The sequence below is a fragment of the Mastigoproctus giganteus genome, chromosome 9 (assembly GCF_048544385.1).
Source record: "Mastigoproctus giganteus isolate SK-2022 chromosome 9, ASM4854438v1, whole genome shotgun sequence".
In the NCBI taxonomy this organism is placed as follows: Eukaryota; Metazoa; Arthropoda; class Arachnida; order Uropygi; family Thelyphonidae; genus Mastigoproctus; species Mastigoproctus giganteus.
In genome coordinates this window covers 37,996,297-38,014,412 of record NC_143583.1, presented here as the reverse complement: position 1 = coordinate 38,014,412, position 18,116 = coordinate 37,996,297, and the positions used below count along the sequence as shown (strand labels likewise).

Genomic DNA, 18,116 nt, shown 5'->3' with positions numbered 1-18,116 from the left:
ATGATATTACTGACTATTTGAAATGTATAAAAAAAAAAAATTATATATATATATATATATATATATATATATATATATATATTTGCAACATAATGTGTCAAGAAGAAAAAAGGTTTTCTGGTTGAAAACAGAGATACCACATTATACAAGCAGTGTATTTTCTGCTTCATTTTTGGTAGAATACAGTCAACCTATTACTGTAGAAGATTTAGGAAATGATTTCCTAAAATGTAAAAAGTATGGGTCTAGGAGGACAAAAGCATCAGATTTTTTGAATTTCTAAATTGATTGATTCACTAGACAATAAACGGTAGGCTAATTGTGTGCTCCATTCTTTGAAAAATATCTAGATCATCTTGACACTGATTAAATGATTTAAATATAAAATGACATTCAACAATGAAGTTTTTATTTCTGTGCAAAACAGATTTGCCTTCAGTAAATTCAAATGTCACAAATAACCAGTGCATGCATGGTCATTCTGTCAAATTTCTGCTGTTGAAAATACAATTCAACCATTCATTGATGTATCTCTTTTTTTCTATTCAATCACTTGGTGACATATCCCCTTATTTTCTCAAAGAATATTGTAACCTTATTATATCTGGGAAGCTACTAGGCTTTACATACCAACTATGAAATATTGTTCAGGGTTTAGGCCTAAATGGATGTCAGATGAACTAATGAGACATATGACAGAGAAGAAAAATGCTTGGGATACATATAAATTAACACGTGATACAGAAGCCTATGATAGATATAAGTTGATCTATAACCAAGTTACAAAGGAGGTTAGGCAGGCGAAGGCAGATTACGAGAAATCTTTGGCAAAGGATGCAAAGAAAAACAGTAAAGAGTTCTTTTCTTATGTAAACTCTAGAAGGAAGGGGATGAATCAGATTGGTCCACTTGATATCGATAGTTCAACTGTTGATGATCCTGCTCAGGTAGCTAACAAACTAAATGAATATTTTGCATCGACATTCACACATGAGGAGTTATTCAGCGAGGGGAATGCCAGAGGCATATTCAACTCTGGCAGTAAGCTAGATAATCTTGTAATAACAGAGAGTAAAGTGGAGGAGAAATTGTTGAAGATAAACACAAGAAAGGCACCTAGGGTAGTAGTAGTATGCGATGCAAGAAAGCAAGTGTATGAGCTTATGCAGCATCAACCAAAAAAAAAAAAAAAAAAAATCACACCATTCCCTCCAAATGCCTGTCCAGTTTCTCCTTAAATTTATTCAACCTATCAACTTCCACAATGACAGATGCAAGTTTGTTCCAGCAATTAACCAACCGCTGGCTAAAGGCAAATTTCCGCACATCTATTCTACATCTGTCCTTTCTTAATTTGAATTTATGCCCCCTTAGGTTCGTAATCTGAACAAGTGGAAGGATCCCATCAAAATTCAGCATGCTCAACTCATTCAAGGCCTTGTACACCTCAGTATTTACTGAGGTGTATGAGGCCTTGAATGAGTATTTACTTCAGTTGACATCGGATTTTGCATTTTTGCTATCCGTTTTCAACTTATAACTAAATTTGCCCACCCATATCTCTTGACAGCTCTACCTCTTTTTATTTTGCTTTATTTTGTTTAATCATTTTACTTTACAGCTCCCTCACCTCTAATTGGCTTTGCAATTCAGCCCACAATTTTAATTCATCATTACTTTTAGAATATTAACATTGTCGCCTTTTACAAACCTACTATACTTCTTTTTTAGCGTCCATAGTCTAATGAAGGACCCTTATAATGTCACTCGGTTGTCTGTCACAGCACTGTATCTCTGGAACCACTCAACCCATTGACTTGAAATTTTGCATGGATTTGTACATCATGTGGGCCAACATAACTCCATATTGATCATTGTTGACAAAAATTTGTCTCAGAAATGGAGAATAAATTGTTGGGTGGACAAATATGTTGTCAACAACCTATAGCTTATTATACACTGTTGGAAAGAGTTCAACAAATAGGTTTAAAATATACTTTTAAAATATTTTTTAAATTAAAAATGGTGGCACCAGACAGGAAAATGTGAGTAATCTTTGTGTTCTCCTCCTCTATTTTCATTGCTAATGGAGCTAAAAATTTAAAAATCACATTAACTATGCATTATTTGATGCTTATCAAGGACAAACTATTCGGATTGAAATCTATCATTTGATTTTTGTGTTAAAATTAAAAAACCAATTTTTTTATTGCACTTCGATAGTGAGCTTCTTTGTACTAAGTAACTTTTCTTTTGGTGACAGAAAAGTTGCTAAATAGTTAATTAATAATTCTATAAAGGTCATTTATAAATTTTGTGACAAGAAGTATTTTTTAACAATTTTCAAAGCTGGAGTTGTCCCAGCAAGGAGGTACTCAGAGTGCTGAGGTGGTGGTGGTGGGGATGCGCCTGAATGGAGTCTAGCATGGCCCTCACGTGCCAGTTGCTTCCCCCCCCCCCCAAGACTTTAATCGCTTCTCCAGGAAGAAGTCCGAGTCGCATCTTCCAGTTGTTGCCATTCACAACAACTGGAAAGACTCAAATAGACAACGTTTTCATTAGTCAGTTTTAGGCCAAGCCAGGGTTCTAGAAACTTTTTTTTCAGTTACCATAAAGCTCTGTATTTGAGATACTACACTAACAACAATTCGTGACTACGAATCCTTCATCCTGAGTGCCCAGCACTCACAGTAGTTGACCGATTTATTTCTACTATCCTTACACTTCTAGTCCTTGGCACTTTGTGTATTTTTCACCTCCATCTATGCAAATTTTATCAGACTTATCTATTCTTACATACTTATATATACTTTTGCATCCTTTACTGCTGCTTTGCACATTTTGGCACACCTGTCATACCTTGCTTATTTATTTTTTTATTTTTATTCATCAACTGAAACTTTGATTTTATATTACGTTTAATATATATATATAATTAATAATAAGTTATAGTGAAAAATCACAATGGCTAAAAAAGAAGAACTCAAAAATAATATATGTGCTGATTTATAGATCTGGAACACTGCTAGTAATAGCAGAAATATCCAGCAACCATAATGAAATATAGATAAATAGATTAGATAAGTGTATGAGTAGGTGTGCTGACCTGTCAGGTGTAGTTATTACCATGGAAAAAATAAAAATGGTACTTAATGCAATAGATCCTAAGATTTTAACTATGTAATTATGGGACAGCAGCCAAAACCAAAGGAAATACAGCAAGAAGTAAGGCCCTCTGTTTCTGTTATGACATACACGTAGCAGACAGCAAAAGTGAGCAGACATATGTTATAGCCGATCTGGCAGGGACCGAAAAGAAAAGGAATAAAAAATCAATTATAATATAAAAATAAATAAAAGTAAAATGCAAAATTAAGATAAAATTAATACCATTTAATCCCAATTGAATGAACTTCAAACAGCCCTACGTGCATAGGGCACTTTGCCGTTTATTTTTTTAATTCCTTTTCTTTATATATATATATATATATATATATATATATATATATATATATATATATATATAAAAGGAATAGTAGAAAGTGAAGTATGTAGAAAGTGTGAAGAAGATTTTTGTTTAATCCTATTGAACCTACGGTATACCCCAGAAGTGAATTCGACGAAATGGATAAGGAATGTAGCGATATATGGTAGAATGAGGTGACCAGGTAAGATATGAAAAAGAGAGACAGATATAGTTGGCAAGAAATTAAAATAAGAAATGAAAAGGCGACCAAAATAAAACTCCATTGCAGTGTTTTTCACAATTTCAGTGTCTTCATGAGAGGCCATCCATCGAAATTATGAGAAAGACGGCAATGCTCTTGCTTCTGTTTCCGACATGTTCTGTATGCTACGTGGCAGGTGTGCCGTAGACATGTGTTAAGAACGAAATTTGAAAATTTGTGGCAAGAATAAGGTCTAATAAATTGTGCCAATAAATGTTATGTATGCCCTACATAATTATATTATGTAGGATATACATAATATAATTATGTACATACCTTACAGAAGCAAGTAAAAAGAATTGAAAAACTGAAGTAATGATATCGGAATGTAGGAATAGGCAAGAAGAAAGGAACTTACCATTACCTTGTGAGACTGAATGACCAAGATGGCAATGTGCCAGTATATTTATGTATAGGTGTGCTAGCAGTTCCTAGCGTTAGAAAATGGTGTGGAGAAAAAAAAAAAATTGCATGGTATGGTGTCTTTAGGCTAGTTGGTTGTATAAACTGAAATACAATGTGGTAATGAACACTGTTAAATACATGGTGTCCAAACTGCCCAGGAGAGTTGAGAGATAAAAAAGCTTAAAGTAGTGGTGAAAAGTAGCTAAACTTTTTTAAGGCGAAAAATAGATTGGGTAAAGTAAGAAGGTAGTATCCATATTGCTTTCGATAAACTAATGGCTCACAGGACATAAGTATGGAAAGTAAAGCAGAAAGATGAACGAGTGAAGTAGAGGCAAGTAGTTGAGCTCAGGTAGTTCAGGGAGTGAGTACATCATGTATTTAAGTTCAGTTGTGTTAGTTAAAAAAATATGATATATAGATAATGAAATGAAATTTAAATTACATACATGGCTAATACCTGTGTTAGGCCAATTGGTGGGTACAGGTTTTCTAAGCCAATTGGCCTAACAGTGTATTAACCATGTATATAATTTAATTTTCAGTTCATCTATCTATCATATTTTTCTCATTCACACAACTGACCTTAAATAAATAATGTACTCACTCCCAGACCTTTGATCAGGGTCCTAACTATAGGAACTGGTTTTGCAATCCCAAACTACCCAAGCCCAACTACTTACTTCTACTTCATTCATCTTTCTGCTTTACTTGTCCCTACTTCTTATGTCCTGTGAGCCATTAGTTTATAGAATACAATATGTGGAATACTACCTTCTCACTTTACCCAATCTATTTTTTGCCTTAACGAAGTTTAGCTGCTTTTCATGACTACTTTGTAAGCTATTATATCTCTCAACTATCCTGGGCAGTTTGGGCACCATGTATTTAACAGCGTTCATCACTGCATATTGCAGTGATGACACCATACCATGCAATCCCCCCCCCCCCGCGCACCATTTTCTAATGCTAGAAACCACTAGCATACCTATACATAAATATACTGGCACACTGCCATCTTGGTCATTTTCAGTCTTACGAGATAACGGTAAGTTCCTTTCTTCTTGCCTATTCTTACATCTTGATATCATTACTTCAGTTTTTCAATTCTTTTAACTTGCTTCAGTAAGGTCATCCATGATCTGTATGCTCTACATAACATAATTACATTTATTGGCACAATTTATTAGCTCTTATTCTTGCCCAAAATTTCAAATTTCGTTCTTAACACGTGTCTACAGCACACGTGCACCATAGCATACAGAACATGTCGGAAACAGAAGCAAGAACATTGCCGTCTTTCTCATAACTTCGGTGGATGGCCTCTGATGAAGACACTGAAATTGTGAAAAACACTGCAATGTAGTCTTATATTGGCTGCCTTTTCATTTCTTGAAACTATCTGTCTCTCTCTTTTTCATATCTTACCTGGTCACCTCATCCTACCATATATCACTACATTCCTTTCCATTTCACTTCTGGTGTATACCGTAGTTTCAATAGGATTAAACAAAAATCACTCACTCACACACACTCACACTGTAGGGTATGTTTTGCTAATGCAGTGTCCCTGATCCATATTCAACGTTATCTTCCTTTTCGTATTGTTACTCTCCACCCTCTATGATTACTCAGCTTCTTAATACAGCAGACTCTCGATTTACCGGGTCACTTCAAGACTCCAAATTAAAAAAAAAAAAAAAAACCACCAGAAATCATAATTTTTTTGTTTAGAAATCGCAAAAATGATGGGTAAACGCAAAAGAGTTGCACTTTCAGTTAAACAAAGATTTGAAATTATTCAAAAGTTTGAAAACGGTGCATCCATTAAATCTCTAATGAACCATTATAATGTTGGTAACAAAACCAAACGCAACATTGTAAAAAATAAAGGGAAGCTATTAGATTTAAAATCGACATTTCAAAAAAAAAAAAAAAAAAAAAGGGAAGCATCATATTGGACAAACGAGTAGTACGTGGTAAGTTTTTTTTAATCTATCGCCATATTTTTTACGTAGGTTGCTGAACATTTTTCGATACAGTAAGTCCCCAACTTACGCAGCATATTGCGTTCGATTTACATAATTTTTTTTTATTTTTAGGATTGTAAAATTAAAACAACAAAAAAAAAAAATAATAATAAGAGGCAATCAATAAAGACAATCACGGCACACACAAATTGCACAGGTGAGATCAAAGTAACAAGCAAAAAAATAGGGAAAAAAAAAGAGAAGATTCTTACAATTGTTTATGGGTTTTTTTATATGACTGAAGATTTCAGTGAAGGGGTACACAATTCACCATAATAACGTAAAAACCCACAGAATTACAGCTGTCGGTATTATCACATGTGCAATCCCATTATATAAGGCCTATGTTAGACCACACTTGGAATACTGTGTTCAAGTATGGAGACCGCACCTAAAGAAAGACATCGAGCTTCTTGAAAGGGTGCAAAGAAGGGTAACTCGCCTGGTGAGATCGGCAAAAGGGCGTCCTTATGAAGAAAGACTTCGAATATGTGGGTTGCAGAGTTTGGAAACTAGACACCTTAGAGGAGATTTGATTGAGGTGTTTAAGGCTCTGAGAGGCATCAGTAAAATGAATGAGGACAAAATTTTCAAGATTATAAATGATGCTAGAACTAGGGGACATAAATTCAAGTTATGCGGGGAAATGTTTAGATTGGACTGCAGGAAGTTTTATTTTAGCCAGCGAGTTATAAGTTGCTGGAATAAGTTGCCTTCATGGGTGGTAGAGGCCGACAGTTTGGAGAAATTCAAAGGTCATCTGGATAGTACTTTCGGGTAAGGGAAGCGCATAGGATGATAGGATTAATTTCCTTTTTATTTAATTTTTAATTTCATTTTATTATTTTTATTTATTTATTAATTATTATTATTTATTTATTTAATTTTTGTTTTTATCATTGTTTTGTTCGGATTTTTTTTTTTTTTTTTTTTGGCTGGTGCAGCATAAGCCATAGGCTTTCTTGCACCATACGGCCGTTACTAATACTAATACTAATAAGATCGAGTTTACTGCCCGTTTATAATAGATTGTGCTAACAGAAAAGCCCAATAACACAAAAAAGTGCAAATTGTTTTTGTTTTTTGTTGACCTCCAGAAATGTACTTTAGTAAAATGTGAGCTCGTGCGGGGTAATAATAGTGAGTTTTTGCCTGTTAAGTTCTTTACAGAAAATTTCATTTTGACCGTTATCATGGTGCCGACTAAGAGAATAAGTGACATCGGTACTGGTACATCAACTAACAAAAGGAAAGCGATCGATTTGGATCAGAAAATTAAACTAATAAGAATGTATGAAAATGGTCAAACATTAACAAGTATCACACTGAATTCAGATTTGTCAATAATAATATAGTAGCAATATGTTACTATTCATTCCCGAGTCACGTAAAACTTGACGAAGTAAGAAGTCCTGGAACGTATCTCTTACATATGTCGGAGACTTCTATTTTTTGGATTAACCGGGAAATCCATTATCCGGGATTTGTTTTTTACCATCTATCCCGGAAAATCGAGAGTCTACTGTACTATTATTCATATATATATAAACAAACTAAAATAAAATGTATGCCAGTAGCATAGCAAACCAGTAGAGCGAAAATGAACAGAAACAAACTAAACCAATTGGTTAAGTTCATTTTTGCTCAACTGGTTTGCCATGCTACTGGCATACATTTTATTTTAGTTTATTATACGCAACATGTAGTGGTTTGTGCATTATTTCTGCCCTGATGTTTGCTTTATTACTATTTTTTCTTATTTATTTTTACTTTCCACCCTTCTATTTAATTTTGGATTATATATATATATATATAATATATAATCCCTACTACAGGCACAGGTTTCGCACCCCCTGTTGGCTAAAAACACCACTGTATTCCCCTTCTTCCAATTACTTTTTGCTGTTGCTACACAGTTTATTTCTTATTTCTCGTGCACAATTAGGTTAACTGAAAGCAATATTTGAGATGCTATTTTTCTGCCACCTCTCCTTTTTAGCCTCTAAAAAAGTTGAGAGCCTTTTCCTCTACTTTTTCAGTTTGATATTTCTCCACTATCCTGGGTTGTTTATGCTTCATTTGTTTAATAGCCGACTTTGACCTATTTACACCTTCTCCCCTTCCCACACTTGGAATGACTTCAACTTGTTATAAATACACTGAGAACTAATTTGCTAACTTCTTTGGTTCACTGATACAGCTTGGCTGATGTTTCTCCCCTCAACACATTTCACAGGCTCCTGCAGGACACAGCAGTAAATTGTCTGCCTTTGTCAATATCATTGATAGATGACATAATAGGGCTGACAGTACAGGAACCAGTAGGAGGAAGTGATCACAGAGTTCTACGGTGGATGATGAAGAGAGGTAGCAGTAGTTAAAGGCAAAAGAATGGGTTAAAATTTCAGGAAAGGAAATTACGATGGCTTAAGGTGCTGCATGGCCTCTATTAACTGGGTAGATATCTCACAGAGCGAATACAACTGAATTATGGTATTCCTTAAAAAAAATTTAATCACAGAAGCCTTGAATGCTTATATACCATTAAAAAAAAAAAAAAAAACTCCATGAGGAGGATTCCAAGTTGGATGAATAATGAAGTTGCCAAGATTACTTGAGCAGAAAAAGACAGCATGGAAAATATACAGAGCAATAAAAAGTATAGAAGCGTATAACAGCTACAAATTGATCTGTAACAGTGCCACAGAAAATGTTAAACTGGCAAAGACAGATGAGAAATCTGCTGGCAAAGAGGGGGGGGGGAATATGGAATTCTTCACATATATAAATGCAAAGAAGAGAAGAACAAACTAGACTGGACCCTTATGTAATGAAAGTGGGATAGTATTATATACCCCAGCTGAAGCTGCATATGAACTCAACAGTTACGTTGCATCGATATTTACAGAAGAAAAACCCTTCACATCAATGAGATATTATGGGAGTGAAGTTGAAAAAAAATGTAATTAATGATGTTGAAATTTTCATACATTTATTTAATGAAAAAACTTGAGCCTACAGGGCAATAAGGCTCCTTGGGTTGACGGCATATACCCTATAATCTTAAGGAAGGTGGCAAGTGAGTGCATTGAACCATTGAGGCTAATTATGCGGGCATCACTGGACTCTGGAGTGATTCCATTGAACTGGAAAAGTGCCAATGTGTCTCCGATACATAAGGGCGGTTCTAAGAGCGTAGTAGGAAATTACCAGCCAGTTAGTCTAACTTCAGTAGTAGAAAAAAATCATGGAGACAATGATCAAGGGTGGAATTCAGGATCACTTAGGTAGAAATGGAATTCTGAAGTATATTCAGCATGGTTTTGTAAAGGAAAAATCATGTTTAACTAATCTGGTTAGCTATTTTGACAGGGTCATTCAAGAGCTGGACCTAGGAAATAATTCGATGTTTATTTGGATTTCAGCAAGGCATTTGACTCAGTCCCACATTTATGAGCGGTTAATTTATAAGCTGGAACAGGTTGGAATCACAGGGAAAATCCAATCCTTAGATGGATAGTTGGATGGCTTCATGGCAGAGGGCTGTGATATATGGTTATTCCTCAGATTGAGTTGATGTAAGAAGTGAGGTTCCACAAGGAACGGTATTAGGACCACTGTTGTTTCTGATTTTCATAAATGACATCGATGAAGGGATAGATGGCGTGAGGTCTAAATTTGCAGATGGTGTAAAGATTGGTAGAGTAGTTAATGATTGCCGCCAAGCAGAGCTTCTTCAGAATGACCTAGATAGACTTCAAAGATGGTCAGAAAAATGGCAGCTATGCTTTAATCCAGAAAAGTGTAAAGTATTGCATCTGGAGAACAGCAACCTCAAAATAACTTATAACACTTGGTAGAGTTGAACTAATGCTGGCAGTGGAGTAAAGGGACTTGGGTATTATGATATGGTCAGATATGAAGTTCTCTGAGCATTGTAGACTGGTTGCAAAGAGGGCCCATGGTGTCCCATCGATTATTTATCGAACAATCGCTAGTAGAGATAAGGACGTCATAATCCCATTATATAAGGCTATTGTTAGACCACACTTGGAATACTGTGTTCAAGTATGGAGACCGCACCTAAAGAAAGACACTGTTCTTCTTGAAAGGGTCCAAAGATGGGTAACTTGCCTGGTGAGACTGGCAAAAGGGGACCATATGAAGAAAGACTTTGAATATGTGGGTTGCAGAGTTTGGAAACTAGGCACCTTAGAGAAGACTTGATTGAGGTGGTTAAGGCTCTGAGAGGCATAAGCAAAAATGAATAAGGACATAATTTTCAAATTACAGGGGGAGTTTAGACTGGATTGTAAGAAGTTTTATTTTAGCCAGCGAGTTATAAATTACTGGAATAAGTTACCTAGATGGGCAGTAGAGGGTGACAGTCTAGGGAAATTCAAAAGTCAGCTGGATCTAATGGAGGAGGGAAATGCATAGGTTGTATATTTCCTTTTCTCTTATTAACTTTTATTATTATTTTATTTATTTTTTGTTATTTTATTATTATTTTATTTTTACTTTTTTTTGTCTGGTGCAGCATAAGCCATAGGCTTCCTTGCACCATGTAGCCATTACTAATATTAATAATTTTCAAATTATTTCAATGTCTGTGTTGAAATATAACCTTGCAACTTTTATTACTTTGTTGTGTAGGGAAAAAGTGTCCTGGCCTCAGAGGTTAAAAGTAGAGAACGTTTGTAGTGTTTAATTAGACTTTTTCCCCTTACACCATTTGGATGTACATTTAAAAATTATTCTGACTGGTATAAGTTTGCTGTAGAGGCCATCCATTATCTGATAGACCACCAAGTCGTGAAACAGCTGTTTCAATGCTTTGAGTTTTAACTAAACAACAGATTCATCTACTTTGTGATGCTATTTATATAAAAGTGATATTAGCAATTTATGTAGATTAGTGGAAAATGGTATTATCTCTAATGTGAATATAAGTCTGTGCCTTCAGGACCAAAGGCTGGCCCATATCACTGGAAGGACTCAAAAGGTTTTAGGGCTGAAAGCCTCAGACTACAGAAAATTCACTAATTGAACAAGTTAGCGCATAGCATCACATCGATGAATGATGCTATGCATTAGCTTTGTATTAAATCACTGAAGTAGGTGAAATAGCACCATTTTTGTTATATCTCACATTGCCTTCACAACGAGTTGCCCTAATATCGTACTACCTCTAATAAGCAATGCTTCACCAGTGGAGACGACTAATGTTACTTATTCTTGGCAGATACCACCATCCAGATGGCACTGTTTCGAGGCTTTCAGCACTAAAACCTTTTCAAGTCTTTACTACTGCACACCATCTGGCATCTCTCTTATTGTGGAGTTATACTTCATAACTAGGTTGTCATTTATTGTAACACCAGGGTACCTAACACACCCATCAATGAGCCTTGAAATTATATCACCAGGATACCCACCTGCCCACTGACGAGAGGCCAGCAAGCTTCAAAACAGTGGCGCCTGGAGGAGCCTGATGGTATCGTTCATTACCGAGAATAGACAACAGTCTTCCCGACTGGGGCAGTGTTGCCTATTCGAGGGATTTACGCGTGAATACTTGAGTAAGTGCGAGTTTGAGGAGTAACTGCCCCTTTCCTTTTTTGACGGTATTTCTTCTTCTCCTCCTACTATCACTTTCCTCCACTTTTTTGCTTTTCTGTGTCTAATAGGAACAGAAATGAGATTAAGAGTGTTTATTATTCCATCCAACATTTACAAATGGTGCCATCTGGGTGGTGGTATCTGCAGAGAATAAGTAACATTAGTCTTCTCCACTGGGGAAGCATTGCATATTTCAGTTAGCACAATATCAGGACAACTTGTTTTGAAGGCATTCACAATATGAGCTATTTCACCTACTTCGGTGGTTTACTACGAACTAATATGACTATGGACTAATCTGTTCGATGGAGGGACTCAAAATAACCCAAAATCCTTTGTACTAATTTATCGGTTTATACTTATAAACTAGAAGCTTAGGAGTACTGAAGATCTCCTTTCTCTGCTTGTAAAAGGTGGGCAGTACAAGCTCTACCTGAAATCAGTTAAGTAGCTAGCAGAAATTTCCATAGACAGAATTTAAGTCCCGAACAATCCAAATTAAAAGTGAAGTCATTAAATTAAGCAATAGAGTTTCTACTTTGAGATTAAATTATTCATTCATTTTAAAAATATCTTAAAATAAATGCAAAAAAAAAAAAAATAATAAATAAATAAAAAATAAAGCTTTACATCGATCAGCTTACCCATTCTTGGTTATAGGAATCCGAAAGATCATTAATTGCTTTTGAGTCCCATTCTTTTCGTATTCCTAGTAACCTTGCAGGCCAGAAGCCATTCTCTCCCATGATAACAAAGTATGCAAAAAACCCTGCAGCAGCTTGCATCATTCCAATCTGACCATATGACATTGAGATTAACCTGAAAAGTAGAATTTTCTGCTTTATCAGTAATTAAGTGAAGTGGATCTTTTAGTGAAGCACAGCTATATAAAACATAAATTTATATTATGAATACACTAATCAAAATCTGCCCTGAACTTTTTTTCTTTGTGCATACACTTTAATGCAAAAAGTTTGAAACAATTTTTTTTTTCAAAAATCAGTTTCCTAATCCCTCTGCTCATACTAAACTCCACTGCTTGAGAAGAGTTGGGGTGGGATGAAGTGGAGTAAAATTATAAACAAATGTGCAGTGAAATTTTACCATACTATTTTAATACAGTATGCTAACATACTTACGTATTAAACAGAATTTTGGTAACAGATTTTATAAAAATCTTTAACCAAAATATTATGAAACTCACTTCAAAGTTTGACCTCTTTACATGAAAGATCTTCAGACAACTCTTATATCGAAGCATTTCTAACTTAAATCCAACATTCAATAATTATTTCAAATACAAGACAGGATTATTCAAGATGGAAATGGTTCTAACAGGAAGCAGAACCAAAAGTTGTTGTTATGGAGATTTTATGGTATAAGAGCAGCACAGGGAATGCAGCTAAACTGTGCTAATCAGAAGAGCAAGTTTCTAAAATTAGGAAAATTATTAGGAATTAGATTGCACTGAAAGGTGGTTTTCAAAACCTTAGGATTTGTTTAATTCCATATAACTTATGGATTTTGGTGTCAGACATGCTGCCATTTTTCAACACATCATTCTGGTATAATACATTTACCATCACTAAATGGTACATTAAAGGAAGGGTCAATAGGACCTACTGCTGATTTAGCAGTAGGTCCTATTGACCTACTGCTAAATCAGCCAGCAAGTGTCTCCATCTTCATTACAGGTATATCCATGTGACCAGAGATCCAACAAAATATAATTTTAAAACAATTTTGATAACATATATTTGGATTTCAGGAATTTGATTTTGATTGCTTTTGATACTGTTGCACATAAGACTTGTACAAACCGGAGCAGCGTGGCATTAAGAGCAAGTTACAGCTACGAATAAAAGGATGATCGAGTGGGACAAACAAAGGGCAGTTATGAATGGAGTCCCCCAGGGTTCAGTGCTGAGCGTATTTGTTATTTTATATATTTATTAATGATATTGATGAAGGTATATCAGACTTAATGTCTAAGTTTGCAAATGATACAAAGGTTGGTAGGGTGTTAATGACAGTAATCAAGGTAAACAACAAGATCTTTAAAAATTAGGCAGATGGGCTGAGGAATTGTACCCTGTACAAATGCAGGGTACAGCATATGGATAGCAGTAATCACAGATTAATGTACCAACTGTGTGGTACTACACTCAGGGTAGTGGAAAATGAAAAAGAACAGGGGTAATTGTGCAGTCAGATATGAAGTTCTCTGAGCAATGCAGACATGCTGCCAGGACAACTTTTGGGGTTTTGTCAATGATATGCAGGAATTTTGCTAGCAGGGATAAGGAGGTAATTATCCCATTGTACAAGGTTAGGCTACACTTTGAGTACTGGAGGGCCTCGTTTTAGGAAGGCTGTAGATCTGCTGCAACAGGTGCAGAGAAAGACAATGAAATTGTTGAGGGGAACAAAGGTGCTCTTACCAAGAAAGAGCTTCAGTTATGTAAACTGCAGCATCTAGAGACTAGGCACACCTGCAAGGTGATCTGATTGAGGTGTTTAAGGCTTTGAATGGATTCAGCGATCTCAGTGATTGTTCAGACTGCATCTCAATTCAAACTGAGGAAGGATGGCTGAAGAATAAATGGAGTTTGCCTTCAGCCAGCAAGTGGTTGATTAGAACAAAGAGAGACAACCTCCATTCACAGGTATTTCCTGAAAATTACAACCTTAAACTTTTAAATCTAATGCGAATAAATAGAAATCTTTTACTGCAATAATAATAATAATAATACAAATGGATACATTGCAATGTTGCCCTTCACGGCCACAAGGCCAGAGGGTAACAGTAATAGTACAATATGTAAGAAAAAGAAATTAATAAATTAAACATAAAAATGCATATGTGGACGAATAAAAGTAAATATAGCTCAACACTCAAAGTATAATACAATTATAAGCATCAAAATATGCAAAGAATATATAGGTGGAAAACTGGAAGGTTGGTTGGTAAGCTATCTTCATGTCATATTGCTGGCTTGTGGCATTAAAGCGAGCTTCAAGGAGAAGGATCAGGGAAGTACAATTTAAAGATGTGGCGTCTGTACTCCCTATCAAAGAAAACTTACTAAGGTCAGCATCCAAAGACTAGGCACATAAAAGTAGCTAAAATGGCAGAAACCTATCAGATAGGTGGAGACAGTTCAGATGTGGGCACAGAGTTGGAGTCACTCTGAGGAATTCTCTAATAGCACAGGTCCCAGAATGGTGCCGAAATCTTGCCAGTGATCATTTTTATAGTTGTGGTAAAGCATTTCACCCTAATCAGCGTGGGAAGCCTGTGAATTTTAATCAAACTGGCCATTTCAGTTGTCCTTAACTGTGGACGAAGTTTGTTTGTTTATGGCCCATTTTAAGAGCCAAAACTCAGTAGAAAAGAGTAGTCGAATTGTGCTAGGAGCAGCAGATGCCCTTTTATATAACTTCTGGTGGTCGTTACTCCATTAGTATAATGCAAATGCTGCTTGGCCATCCATCGGGCGGTGAGCAGCTTTTCCACGTGGTTACCAAAGCAGAGCTTAGGATCAAAAACAACCCCAGATCAGTATGTTTCTTGACGATGGGAATAGGAGAATTCAATAGTGTTGGCTGAATATAGGAAGGCGTTTTCTTTAATGAGAATATCATAAATTTAGACTTTTCTGGATTTATTTTTAGTCCAAACTCCTTTCATCTTCTTAAACTTCAATCCACACATGCAGTACTAAAGGTTCTAATACCTTCAGCGTTTGGGGTTTTCATTAAAAAAAAAACAAAAAACTTTCGCCCGTTGTTGTGGAAGTGGCAGATGGTTTGAATAAATTCAAGGAAGAACTAGACACTACTGGAGGAGATGCAGAAGTGATTTGGGAAGTTCAACTCCCCCCCCCCATGATGGTGTATTAGTACAGGCAAATATTAGTAGATTTAGTATTAGTAGTGGCAAATGATACAAGAAAGTAAGTTCATACGAGCTTGTTTTGTTGCATCACTTGCCACTACTAATTATTATTATTATTAGCCATATGGTGCAAGGAAGCCCAAGGCCTATGCTGCACCAGCCAAAGAAAAAAAAAAAAAAAAAAAAATTCTGAACTACCCCGAGAGAGAGAGAGAGAGAGAGAGAGAGAGAGAGAGAGAGAGAGAGAAATAAAAGGGAATCACCAAGGAGGAGAAGAATGATGATATCCAGCTCAAGACCCTAGGTGTGTCAAGCCCATACTCACTAGATGTGAGCCCCTGGGGTTATACTAAATATAACTTGTTTGTTATCATTTATTAAATATTCTCATTAAAATATGTCCCAAATTTGCCTGAGTTACTGATTACAGTGCTTTTTCCTCCGTTGTATAGTTTGAAATTACACTGAATGAGTCGGTCCGTCCACAAATGTGTGTTGCGCACACGCACACACACACACACTCCAAATGTAGGTTAAGGATATTTCGATCACAAAGTTCAGCAGCATAACTACTAAATTTAGTTGTAAGTTTTTTGGACATTATGATGTTGGGTAAGAGACTGGATTGGAACTGTGCCAACACTAAATCCAGATTTCGAATCATCTGTGTAAATTGGAGTTATAACAAGCATACCAAGCTGATAGAGCAATATGAAATATTTAAATACTTTGTTTGCGGAGAATATTTTTTTCTCGCATTAGTAGTGTTAAGTCACATGGTGGAATGCAATAGGACAATTTCATAAGTATTAGAGGTCAAGCCTTAAAGCTGCCATCCAGCAAGATGGCAATTTAGCTGGATCACAATTTTAAGGCTTGACCAGAAATAAAATGTTTTTACTTCATGCATAGAACTTGTTTTTTTCGTTATAAATTATGAATTATTTGTGAGTGTACCTGAAATGTAACACACAGTGTATATTAACTAGGCAGTTTGCCTTAAGGTGAAGCAAGGTAATATCTGAAGCAACTTGCAATAGTTAAACAGATAACACAAACAAGCAGTACAGATTGTTTTCAAAAATGTCTTTTTTTCCAGATAATGTCTTATTTGTGGATTCTCATTTTCCAAAAATCTTAAATTTTAAGAAATTTCATGAGAGGTGTGTGTGTGTGGGGGGGGGGGGGATTTGTTTTAAACACAAAAATGAAAATTTTTGGAAACATTACATTTCCATACTGCTACTACAGGTTACATGACAGTGAGATGGTATGGCAATAATTGTATCAGTTTGTGTGCAAGTGTACCTCACAGAGAGGTCATGCTTCTTATCAAAAGCAGCCTGAGCTCGAGAAGAGCTTTTGCTGAGTCTGACATTACGTCTGCCAGCATAGAATTTGTGTGGGTGAGAGTTAGTTGAAAGTAAAGGAACAATGAGAGAAACAAATCTACAGACCAGAAGGTTGTGAAGAATGTGACAAGAGTCTTTACATGCAGATGGAATCGACAAGAAAGTGTGAATGTGTTATTATTGGTAACTTTAATCTACCACCAGATTAATGGAATAAGTGGGAGGGAAACTCATGATGAGGAAAAATTTTTGAATAAAGTAGATAATTATTATTTGTACCAACATGTTAGAGAAAGTACTAGGAGTGAGAATATTCTTGACCTCATCATTACTAATGAATCAGATGACATCAGAGGGCTTAAAGTACAGGAACCATTTTCAGAAAGAGATCAAGCAATCGTCAGTTGGAAGATGAAGAAAGATGTTGCAGTAGTAGTTAAAGGTAAAGTCACAGGTTTTAACTTCAGAAGAGAGGACTTTGACAGTTTAAGGTACTATATGGCATCTGTGAACTGGGCAGATTGCCGAGAGATGGCAAATACATTTGAATTATGGAATACTTTTAAAACAAAAATCACAGAAGCCATGAATGCCTAAATGTATGCATGGTTGCCGGGTCAAACAGAACAGAAAAATACAGTCAGACAGTTACAGAGCGATGAAAAGTACTGAAGTCTACAAGAAGTACAAGTTGATCTGTAATAGGTCAGGGAGACCAGGGCTGTGTATGAGAAAGCATTGGTTAGGAGAGCAAAGAATGGGGACAAGGAATTTTTTTTTTTATGTATATGACTACAACAAAGTAGTAAGCTAATCAGATTGAACCCTTGTGCACTGGGATAATCCAGCTGATGTTTTAAAGGCACCCACAATATGAGATACAATTAAAACTATGCCTTCCACACTACATTACGTAGTTCAAATTTATGGGTAAACTATGGTATATCTACACCAATATTATATAGTTAATTACCTAAACCCATAAGAAATTATGCCTTGTGTATTTCATCTTATAATTAGGAAGTGCCATATGAAATAGATTACAGTATATTAAAATATGTTCACTATGATTTTCACTAAG

At 35.7% G+C, this 18,116-nt stretch overlaps 1 protein-coding gene across 1 annotated transcript in view; it reads right to left on the bottom strand.

The window, feature by feature from the left end:
- LOC150080152 (sodium/potassium-transporting ATPase subunit alpha-like) overlaps nucleotides 1-18,116 on the bottom strand; it is a 379,958-nt gene that overhangs the window by 29,761 nt on the left and 332,081 nt on the right. The window contains exon 18 of the mRNA XM_090380992.1: nucleotides 12,430-12,604. Coding sequence (XP_090237118.1) covers nucleotides 12,430-12,604 — 175 coding nt within the window. The remainder of the gene's footprint in view (nucleotides 1-12,429; nucleotides 12,605-18,116) is intronic.